Below are 12449 nucleotides of genomic sequence, written 5' to 3' on the forward strand. Positions count from 1 at the left end.
AATAAGTGTCCTGACGTCCTCAGGCATTAAATGCACTCTGGATATTTTTAAATAGTAAACTCGTATTTTCCCCAAGGGCTGTGCTCTACTAGGTTTGCTACTGCAAGGAAGCGTCGTTTGTACAAATATGATTAGTTTTGCTTGTGAATTTGCTCCACTCATGCAATGTAAATACACTAGAGTTGTCATTTGGTGGTGGATTTGGTTTCTCTCTATATTGGTATAGAGTTGAGATTTAGTTTTTTAATGATGTAATATAATACTAACAAAAATCAACTCTTGCACACTGTGAGAACTGATGGTAAATCAGCCAACCATAAAAAAATAACACCTGGGAAGGAGCAGGGAGCAAGTCTTGAGCAATATAAGTCTATCTTTATTTATATAGCTCAATATCACAATCACAAATTTGCCTCAGGGGTCTTTACAATCTGCACAGAATACAACAGACCCTGAGGCCTATACAGGTTTATTCCCTATAACATACCCAAGAGAATTTTAGAGATAATTATCCGTAGGTAATGTCAACAAACCCCAAACAAGAACAAAATATGATCAACAACCCTAACAGTAAACATCCAAAAACAGCAAAAGACACCTCATACAAGTGAATGGGGTTTAAATAAGCAGAATAAATAGAAAACAGCACAAGAATAACATCAAAAATGTATTTTAAAAAAGTGAAGTAATGCACTGGAAACAACACAATATAGAAAACCTTAATTCTCATAATGATAATAAGTAGGTCAATAATCCAGTGAAGAAAAAAGAAAATCTGTCTGGATCTGACAAAGCAAACCACAAGGCACTAAATAATATATTTTTAAATTATCATATTATTATTATCATCATTATTTTTTGCCCCTGTGGCTTAGGGGTTAACATCCCCCCCAAGTCCAGCTGGGGACCTTTATTGGATCTGTCTCCCTCATTTCCTGTCATCTCTCCACTGATGCTATCTAAAAAGGCCATAAAATGCCCCCAACAAAAATTTACACAAAAAGCTCACGATAACCAGACTTCTAGCAAATACTAACGATCAATAGAGTGACAAGTGTGCAAAGGACGTTTTCTGTATGTTGTGGTTTAATACAACATTGATCATGAAGAGAAAAAGTGCAAAAACAATAGCTGATCTTTTCATTCCTGTGTCAAGGCATAAATCTTTGGCCATGTCTGAAATTGTGCAAGTAGTCACTCAGTATATAGGGAATATATGGATATATATGTATATGTCTACATAGAGTCATATATGTCAGTGGTAAACAGATTTCACACAGTACTCAGGTTTTATCTGTCTTTGCGATGAACGGTGATAGTTAGCTCTTGGTTGGTGACCATCGATTGTACACTACTTTTTAGATTATATTGTGGGATAATTTGAGTTCATTATTTTAGATAATTATGACAAAACATTCGGACAATACAACAAAATGGCAGACTTGACTCTGAACGACTTCAGACACAGCCACTGAGACGTTCAGAGCATTAAGGTACAGTACACCCCAATAATTAAATGCACCACATTGTGTCTTTTTACAAGAGGAAGTAGTGCAATACAGCTGCGTTTAATGCTTCAAACATGGATTTTACTGAGATGGTGTTTCATGTGTGTCTCCATAAAGCAGATTTCTCTTTAAATAAATCCAACTAATGGAGGCCTCTGTGAGCCGCAGTAAAAATCTGATCATTTTAAATCAGCCTGATTTACACACAAAAGCCTGCTTTACATAAATAAATGCGCCCCATCGTATGTCTTGCTAAATGGATCGCACCTATTACTCTGCAACCTGCCAATTCCTCTTGATTTACATTACCTTATAAATAAGAAAGCATTTCCATAATATGTCTTGTTAGAGGGACATGGATGGCGGCTTGCCTTGCCATGCATGAGAGCACTTTACTCAGGAGTAATGATCTTGTTAGATTGTACGTGAGATGCTGTTTGCTGAGTGTAGAGTAAAAAGTGAAAGCTTTTTGAATTGACCGAGCATGAGAGATCGAGCTTCAGTAATTATTGAAAGAGACAGAGTGTAGAGAAAGCAAATGGACCTGATGCAGCGGCGCAGATGCAGTAGCACATTATCACTTGAATAGGAAGCATATGAGGCTTTGCTCTTCCTATCTGTCACATCAGTGTGAACATTTAGGACAAATTTTGTACGCTTAAAATCATAGCTTGCATGTCGCCGGCTCACTAAATTTAGTCCTGTTAGAGTCGCTTTTTAAATTGGTTTGTAGGGGTCACATACAGGTGAACCGAGTTTGTACACAATTTAGCTTCATCTGAGTAGTGGAAACAATAACATGGATTTATGAGGTCAGCAACAGTTGAATTGGATCTTTATGTATCATTGTATTGGAAAGTGATTAGTTTTAATAAAATATGACATCTTTGAATATGTTTAAAGGCTAGGTGGATATTCAAAGCACAACATGTATTAATGTACATTTATCAATTCCATTGAATTTACAGGGGAATTTACAGGGGCATTTTGTTTAAGTCCATTACAACCCATAGCATTAGCAGACCCCGAATGCCTTTGTTTTCTCTCTAAATTAAACAATAAAAATAAAGCTTTTTCACACTACATGTCCTGGCAGCTTAAAGGAGTAAGTCTACTTTTTGGGAAATACATTTTTTTCGTTTTCTTGATGAGAGTTAGATGAGAGGATTGTTACCACTCTCATATCTGTCTGTTTAGTATGAGGTTGAAGCCAGTTAGCTAGTTACCTTAGCTTAGCATAAAGACTGGAAACAGGCGGAAGCAGCTAGCCTGACTCTATTCAAAGGTGACAAAATCTGCCTACCAGCACCTCTAAAGCTTACTAATTAAAATCATTCACATCTTTTTGTTTAATCTGCACAAAAAAACAAAGAGTCTTGTTGCCACTGCAAACCAGCAGACGTTCCAGGAAGTCACTGCTAAGAAAAGGTCCAGCATAAAAACAACCTTGAAAAACCACAACTTGTTGTTTTTACACTACGATTTTTGTGCAGAAAAACAAATGAGATATAAAGTGATAATTATTGAGTCTAAGAGGAGCTGGGAGGTGGATTTTGTTATCTTGAAATCATACCTGCCACCATTTAGGTTTCAAAATGTTGGAGGTTTTTTCGGCGGGGGTTGGGGGTGGTTGATGAAGTGAAAGATAACATTTTACTTGAGTTGATGACAATTACACTCAGCAAGAGCAACAAAACTGTTGCAAGTAAAAAGCCAATAAATACTTCATCAAACCACCTGTTCAACAAGCATAAACATGTAGAAAAGCGATATTTTCAACTGCTTTGCCCGTAGTGTCTCATCCACCACTGCTATTTTTTATACAACCACAGCCGTACCACAACACATACCCCGAACAGAAACTGAGAAACACTCATTTGATTTGTATCAATTTGAAATTGGGAGATTAACAGGAGAAATTACCAATCGGGAGCACAGTGAGAGAAAGGGTTAAAAATAGGGAGACTCCCGCGAAAATCAGGAGTGTTGGCAGGTATGTCAGACAGGGCCAAGCTAGCTTTTTTCTCCTGTTTCCTGTTGGTGCTAAGCTAAGCTCACTTGCTCCAGTGTTATATTAAATAGACAGATATGAGAGTGATACAGATTTTCTTTTCTAATTCTTGGCAAGAAAGCTAATAAGTGCATTTCCAAAATTGTCAAACTATTCCTTTAACTGGCCTGTACTAAGTTTGAGTAATAAAAATTGATGACAGTTCAGAGAAAAATAATATGGAAGAATCCCATATTGAAGACTTTTTAACTCTCTTCTTTTTACAGCAATTTCACTTTGTTTTACACTTTTTGCTGTCATTTGAAGCCGCTAATTGTTGTCTCTTATTCAGACAGGGTAACTGAGGTGAAGACAAACATCTATGTCACCAGCTTTGGACCAGTTTCAGACACAGACATGGTGAGATATTAGACATTTATTCGTTGTGCTTCATTATTCACCCAGATCTTTGCTGTTGTATGAACACTCCAGAGGTCGGCCTTGTACTCACTGCTCATACTTTAAGGAAGAAATGCTTTTTTTTTTTTCTGCTTTATTTTTAGTTTTTTTTTTTTTACCGGCTTCCCTTCCTTTTATAATCATCTCTCTCTCTTCACACACATACTGAAGTGGGACGAGTGTTCCTCACTACAACACGATGTCTATTCATCTGACAATTTTCATCTTATAAATTATTGAAAGTCCTCTTGTTATTCAAGTCACTCCTTTGTTTATCCTGGGCTTTCCTGTTTATCATTCTGAAACATGCGCCCACCTTCACATCATATCATCAGCGTCCCTTCTATTGTTGAAGACCCATTTTCCAAGTGATTGATCCATTGATATAACAGCTATGACGCTGGAGTTCAATGCAGTGGCCTCTGAATGATATGTAAACTAGAAAGCACTCAATGGAACATAAACCGCCACATATGGGGAACACATCTCAGACACTGAGATGATAAATCGCTAAGGTTCAAAAATAAAAAGCGCTTTATGGCAGAAATCCAAGATTCAGATCACCGCCCACATCTGATCAACTAACTAGCCCGAGGGAGATCTGTCCACTAAATTTCAGCCAAATCATTCCTGATGTTCCTTTTTCAAAATATTTTGCAAATAAACAGATGGACACACAGACAAACAGCTGACAGGGATGAAAACATCAGAGGTCATCACTGAGTAGTTCAGCAAGAGGCAGTAGAGTGTACAACCTGAGAAGTAAGCCTCCAATATGTCAGAATACCCATAGGGTAAAATCATCTCAATGTATAAATCAGGTTTAGAAAATTATAATTTACTCATGAGTAAAATGAGCATATGGTATAGCAAAATCTGGCACTGGAATGAAAATATATGATTTATTTCAGGAGCTGCTCCTGCATGGACCGATGTCTCATAAAAATGAGCAACAGCCTGGAATATTCTCCTCTGACCTGATTGATTTATTCAGATACTGTAAAGCAATTCGACTGATTACTGAGGTGGCTGCTTTCTAAGATTTATGGGAGGTCTACTGAGAGCCAAAGCTGGCCAATGAAAGAAAATAATTAGGAGAAGAAGAAGAAGGAAAAACACATAATGTGCAAACATATTTACCTTTGAAAGAGAATTAGCCAAAGTATTAGTCATTAACAAAGAGGCCAGAGGTATATTTAAACCCAGAAAGGTTCACTCAGTTTGGCTGCAGTTTTATGAATGGGCCCAGTTGTGGTGTGTGTGGCGACATCATGCCTTCAAAGATCATTCTGGTATTATCACAACTTGGGTCTTTTTTTTCTTTTTTTTTTGTAGTTTTGGTTGGTAACAACAAGAAACACAGACAATATGTTTTAGTAGGATGATTTTTATTGGTTTTCTGTTTTGTATTTTCATGCCATTTGTTGTCAGTAAGAAAAATATAGAATATTGGCAGCTTCATCCTTTAAACAAAGCTCCAGGTTAGCCAAATTAGTTTGGAAGAGAAACCAAAGGAAATTGGTAAAGTTATAATCCAGACTGTCTATTTTACACATTTATCATAGGTTACAGGCCAGTTTCTAGGTTCAACATTGACCTATTGTGCTTGCCATAGTTGTGTGTGCACAGTTCTCATTTTCATCTTTTTATCTCAAAATGAAGTGATTTACATCGTCTTGACAAAACTCATCCTCTGACTGCTCGTGTTTCTTGCCCCGGCAGACGTTGTCGTGGTGATGTTGCTGCGTTCCCAGATCCCAGCGATTACAATTTTATCATAATCAGTAGAAATGACAGCCAAAACCACAATAACAAGACCACATTTTTAATAATCTGAAATGATCCTTTAAATAGCTGCTATACCCTAAAATAATTTAATGAGTCTTGGTTTCAGTGGACAGTTTCAGGGTCCCAAGATCTAAATGTCAAAGGCTTTTCAACTGTAACAAGGGAAAAAAAAGCTCTGGAGGATATTATCTCTTACTCCCTGTGTGTGAATCACACACATACACACACACACACACAAACACACACACACACACACACACACAAACACACATTTCACAGTGCAGCGCTTTCTGCCCTAAATCCTTTCTTGTGTGTGGTTTCTTTTGACAACAGAGGATTGTAGGTCAAGGGGTTGTCTTTGCCCCAGAGCCAGCTTAGGAAAACACCGGCTTAGAGAGCTACGAGGAACACGGAGAGTGTGAGCCTCACCTTGATGGAGCTTTGACAAATAGAAAAAGCCATACAGTGGACATACAGTGTCCAGGTTTTAAAGTGGCAGGTGAAGTCAGTGAAGAACTGCTGCTTGTATGCTCCAATAAAACACAGCAGTTGAAATTGCAGTGTTTTATTTGACATTTTTTGACCAAAAATGGGAGTCAGTTTCGTACATTACAACTTAAAAAGAGTCATAAATAAAAACAGTTTGACTGTAAAGTTTGATCCATCTTCTCTGCCCTCAGGAATACACCATAGATGTTTTCTTCCGGCAAAGCTGGAAGGACGAGAGGTTGAAATTTCATGGACCAATGAATATTCTGCCACTCAACAACCTGATGGCAAGTAAAATCTGGACCCCGGACACCTTCTTCCACAACGGGAAAAAATCTGTGGCTCATAATATGACCATGCCTAATAAACTGTTGAGGATCAAAGATGACGGGACATTGCTGTACACCATGAGGTAATTCAAGTCGCGGAAACACGTCTAAAGAAAAAGGCACAAAGTTGTATTTACGCTTAATGTCCTGAGATAGATGAACATTTTGGAAAATACACTTATTTGCTTTAATAACACTTTCATGTCTATAAATATGATGGCCAGTTTAGCAGCTTATCGTAGCATAAAGACTGGAAACGGGGAAACAGCAGGCCTGCCACTGTCCAACGGTTACAAAATCCACCTATCAGGTGTAAAAATGACACGTTGTGGTTTTACATTAAGTATTCATCATATTTACTATACAGACATGACAACAGTGTCGATCTTCATAGCTAACATGTTAAATCATTTTTCTTTGCTAACTTTGGACTGCTAACAGAGCCAGGTGACCTTTTTCTCCCTGTTTCCAGTCTTTGTGCTGAGCTAAACTGATATCAATCTTCTCAACTAATGCTTGGCAAGAAAGCCAATAGATTTTTCAAAATGTAGAGCCATTCCTTTAAGAGGATTGACTTGAATGTAACACCTTGCTAAAGCATGTGATAACCTTACAGAAATACATCCAGTGGTGACACAGAATCTCATCTGTCCAAAAGGTTTCCTTCATGCATCGTATTTTATGCAACTTAATATCCTTTTGTCACCATGCATTTCAAGAAAATCAATTTATATGATAAAATATTGCAAGAACGTTTTATAATAGTACAGTTGCATACAATGCAGTTCCTTATCAAATAACTAACCTACAGTCTCACTCATAATACAGCCTTTTGATTTCTGCTGGTCTCTGCACTACCTTGTTTACTTTGCTCTGCTGATTACAGTGAAGATGAATTATTTTTGTTTCAAGGCATTACAGATGGGAAGTGTCTTGAATAGTGCATGAGGCTTGTGAGTTGTTTTGGTTTTGTTTTGGGTTTTTTTTGAGACTATGCCTAATCTGTGCTGTTTACTTTTCCTGCATTTGCAAAGTCTTCTTAATTTTCTGTGAATTGGATGCAGGTTAACTGTGCATGCAGAGTGCCCAATGCATCTGGAGGATTTCCCCATGGACTTTCATTCCTGTCCGCTAAAATTTGGCAGCTGTGAGTAACTCTGATGATGATAGCGCCTGAGGGAACTTTAAGTTAAATGCTATTTTCTTTTTCTTTTTTTTTTCTCCTCACTGGTTCTTTGGCAAGAGAGCAATCTAAAGAACCGAGTGAAGTTGGAATGCATGGCTTAGTTTTCTGGCAGTGGACCTACAAATTTTAACAGAAATATGTATCAGCAATTAAACAGATACAGAATGACATGTAGATATATGACTGAGTGGGAATGTCACTAGGAAATATGGGGAAAATAAACTCATCCAAATATTTTATTTTCTGAATTAAAATCAGTTTTAATTGCTATTTTATTGCCATGGCTTCTTTATATTTGGATGAAGATGTTTTGCTTTTTGCTGCTTTTAAGATATTGGTTTAAAAACAAGGGATTAAGTATCAGAGCATCAGGTCATGATGGTCATGTCTGAAATGCCTTGACTTCTCACTAAACTAATGTCCCACTTACTTTAAATGCATTCATGTGATGGTTTAGAGTATTTCAAATTAATCTTGTTTGCTCATTTGCCATACTGTTATAACAATAGGCAGAAAATATTTCATTTATTGCATATATTGAGGGAAACATGAAGAAAAAACTGTTTTTCTATTTCATTCCTGGGTTAGTAGATGAGCTTTCAAATTCCATAGTCAATGTATGCTGTGACTGATTGAAAAGGGCAAATGTCACCGTGCATCGATTGCTTGTTGGTGTTTTACAAATGACATCTTCAACCAATGAGGTTTTTTTTTTCTCTCTCTACTGTTGACATTTTTCCTGCATCAAACACAATTTATAGTGGGGTTTTTCATTTGGGTCACTGAAATTATTTCTCGAAAATCATCAATAGCCAGGGCTGCCCCAGATTTATTCCCTGTGGGTTTATCCTCTCGTTTTTTTTTCAGATGCCTACACAATCTCAGAAGTGACTTACGCTTGGACTCGGAACGCCTCAGACTCTGTGGTGGTGGAAGGAGAAAGCTCCCGCCTGAACCAGTATGACCTGCTTGGGCAAACAGTCGGACAAGAAACTATCAAATCAAGTACAGGTGAGCTGTTGCGGAGATGAGGCGAAGTCTAGAGGGAATTAAATCCACCTCATGACTCCCTCACCTCCTACTGACCGCTGTCCTCTGCAGTGAATGTTCCCCCACCTTAAAACTGCCTCAGAGAAAAGGAAAGAATGCCTGCAAAATGATGCAGCTCTTGTGTCTTTTTTCAGCTTTTGTGCAGTAAAATGTGGATTCTTACAGTAGTAGCTGTTTCTAATAAACCTTTTGGTGACAAAACCTGCAAACGCAGCATTAAACTGAAAGCTGTGATGACCTATCACTTCCACCTACTTTGTTTTGTGGCAAAAGGAATCTAAATATCTTTATTATATCAGTTCCAAACAGTTTCAGTGTGAATATCTAACTGTGAAGATTTTGTGCTTGTTTGGGTGGATGTTGAACTTGTCCACCTCCTACATGTTGCAGGAGGCGGCCGTAGCTTGCTGTGAAACGCTTACTAAGTTTTGTCTTTTTGGTACTCACTTTATTTGGCTTTAAAAATGTAGAGAAACATTTGTTCTGGCATCCTCTGCATGACAAAGATTGGACAAAACAGGGATTTGGAATTCATGCATCTTGAATTCCCTACTTTGTTCTGTATTTTGTTAATCTGCATTTAGCATGGCCTGGAGACCCAAAAGCAGCATGACAGGTGAGCTGCTGCTGCGACAAACCTTTTCTCTTAATAAAGCTCCCTTTGGAACAATGGGGGCAGACATTTAGATGCAGTTAAGTTTTTTTTGGATGTCAGTAAAAACAGATGAGAGATGCTGATGCAGAACTGGACAAAAAGGGGAGCACATCTGTCTGTTGTAGCTGTCGGGACACTAACAGAGGTTGCTCTGGGAGAAAAGAACGGCTGCTGTGTACTTCAGTGATTTTAGTGTCTTATGTCGGTGCCCAAAGACACAAGGATGTCTCACAAAAGTGCAACCATGCATGAAATGACAAAGAAAATCTATGTTCTGGGCCCAGAAAGTGAATAACTCGGTGTGCATATAAAATGGGGCATTTCACTCAAATAGGGCTGCAGGGGACATTAGCAAGTGAATCCAACAGTGAAAAACTCATTAGTGGACAGGATAATTAAGTCAGGTTAAGTCCAGAGTTTAAAAAAAAAATAAAGCAAAAAGGAGGAAATACAAAGTACATAAAATGAAGCTAGTCAAAAATATTTTGAAGTCAGATTTTTCTTAAATTTACTTAAATTTTTCCTAGTATAAAGACCCCCTCCTGACATGTTTTAAAACATATAAAAATATACTACTTTGAATAATAATTTGTGTCTGATATGTTTTTTCCACAAAAATCACCTTGTTAAAAGTTCTTAAAATTAAATTTTCTTTCTCCCTCATTAAAAAAATCCAACATTTTGAGCAATGTGCTTATTCACTTTCTTGCCAAGAGTTAAATTAAATGGTTAATACACCTCTCACATCTGTCTGTTAAAGGATCAGTGTGTAAGATTTAGTGGCATCTAGCAGATTGCAACCAACCTTCCAAGTGTGTAGAAGAACCTATGGTGGTCGCAAAACTCACGAAAAACATGAAAGGCCCTCTCTAGAGCCAGTGTTTGGTTTGTCTGTTCTGGGCTACTGTAGGAACATGGCGGTGCAACATGGTGGGCTCCGTGGAAGAGGACCCTCTCCCTCTCTAGATATAAAGGGCTCGTTCTAAGGTCACAGAAACACAACAATTCTTATTTTCAGGTGATTATACACTAATTAAAACATACTTATGAATATTATATTCCATTTCTGCCAATATATCCTCCTAAATCTTACACACTGGTCCTTTAAATGAGAAGCTGCTGCCATGAGATGGTTAGCTTAGCATAGCATAAAGGGACAAACAACTAGCCTGTCTCTGTCCAAAGATAAAGCAAATCTGCCTACCAGATCCTCTAACATGTTAATTAGTGAGCTTTAACCCCTGAACAGAGCCACGCTTTCAGTCTTTTAGCCTTTATGCTAAGCTACGTATCTCCTGATTAAAGCTTCATAATTTTTAATATACAGAGAAGAGTGTGGTATTGATCTTCTCAACTAAGCACCAGAAAGAAAGTGTATTTCCAGAAATGTCAAATTGTTCTTATAATTATTAGAAATCATGTGAGTGGAAGATATTTAGGCTTGTTTTTAAAGCTGTGAGAAATGTTGCAGACACAAATTCCATAGGACCGGCGTGATGCCTGCCCTGTCAGGGGCCTGTACAGAAATAGAAATATGCTCTATCTAAGACAATCAGTTGTCAAGTTTAAGTTATTTATAAAACACTTTAAACAAGCGTATTGTTTACCAACATGGAGAAAACAAAGAGCACAAATACATAGAAAAATAGGCTATAGTATAAAAGATGGAGATAATGAGGACTAAAAATAGAACTTTTACATTTCATGCAAACATGATAACACAGACGACAAGAAACGGGGCCAGAACTTGAGTGTGCATACACAAATTTATAAGTGTTTCTGTGCGTGTGAAGATGAGAAGGCTGAGAGACATGATTACTGTCCAGGAAGTAGAGAGTGCAGAGAAATAGCTGGAATGATTTGAGATAAAAGGAAAAACTGAGCTGCAGCACAGAAATGAGCCTTGAGTCTAGATTTGAATACTGAGAAGCTGGGAGGCCAGCAGGCATCTTCTAGTAGGGCAAGAGAGGGTTGACAGCTGTTTTCTTTCACATGCTGGGACTGACAAGTACACTTACACCCAGTGACTGGAAACTATATAATGGCAGTAGGCAAATCACTGATGTTTGCAATATGTATAGTATGTTGTAAGTTAGAAATCAGTCATTGTAATCAATACATACTTTTGCCACTGGAGAGGGAGTCAGACCAGACTATAGAATGATGCACATGTGAGGACAGGGAAGGAAAGGAAATACCTGATTTCGGGACTATTTATTGAGGTGATACACACAAAACTTACAGTGAGGAGACACCGTACTGTATTTCAAATCCACCTTGTCTTTTGTCACTAAGTTTAATTTTGTCAGGAACAACCATGTCACGTAGCAATTAAAAACGGATGTACAAATTGATGCAGCAGTATGGTTCTCCTCGCTGTAAGGCTCCCTGCTGAGGCAATATGGCATAGCAGAATCAAATACACAGCACAGTAATAAATAACATGCAGGGAGCATTGCAAATAATCCCCCAATGGTCATTAACTTAGAAATAAACGCCCTCCAGGGTGTGTACAAACAGAGCCGAAACAAACAGCACATGGACATACGTGACTTGTGACGAGGGGTAGCAAGGCACTGCTCCATTTTAACTGTTTGGGAACCTCTGATTCAAAGAACACCCAAAAAAACGAATAACAATAATGGCAAAACTCCTTCTTTCAGCATCTTACACTGCCTGCAACAATGCTATTGTTGGTGTTGTGGCAGGTGAGAGATCTGAAAGCATGTACGATTTTCTGTGTCACTGAGAGACAGCACTGATCTAATTTTAGCAATACTACTTAGTTGAGGAAAACATGATGGAAGGAGCTTTTGAAATACAATTCTTGCAGGACTATGATAACAGTGATGATGATAATGGTGAGAAATGTGTAATTAGTGGGAGACCAGTGATTTTGCATGTTTTAGTCTATTTTGTCTAAATGGCAAAACCATCTTCAACGCTCACTCCATCTTTTTAGATTGATAAATGCGGCAGGAAGATTTGTCAGTTA

General features: G+C 37.9%; 1 protein-coding gene across 1 annotated transcript in view; it reads left to right on the top strand.

Moving 5' to 3' along the window:
* LOC121902539 (gamma-aminobutyric acid receptor subunit alpha-2) overlaps window positions 1-12449 on the top strand; it is a 28748-nt gene that overhangs the window by 6692 nt on the left and 9607 nt on the right. Inside the window, exons 4-7 of the mRNA XM_042419882.1 lie at window positions 3851-3918; window positions 6426-6646; window positions 7628-7710; window positions 8617-8760. Of these exons, the coding sequence (XP_042275816.1) occupies window positions 3851-3918; window positions 6426-6646; window positions 7628-7710; window positions 8617-8760 (516 nt within the window). The remainder of the gene's footprint in view (window positions 1-3850; window positions 3919-6425; window positions 6647-7627; window positions 7711-8616; window positions 8761-12449) is intronic.

Source organism: Thunnus maccoyii, chromosome 8, assembly GCF_910596095.1.
Source record: "Thunnus maccoyii chromosome 8, fThuMac1.1, whole genome shotgun sequence".
Classification (NCBI taxonomy): Eukaryota; Metazoa; Chordata; class Actinopteri; order Scombriformes; family Scombridae; genus Thunnus; species Thunnus maccoyii.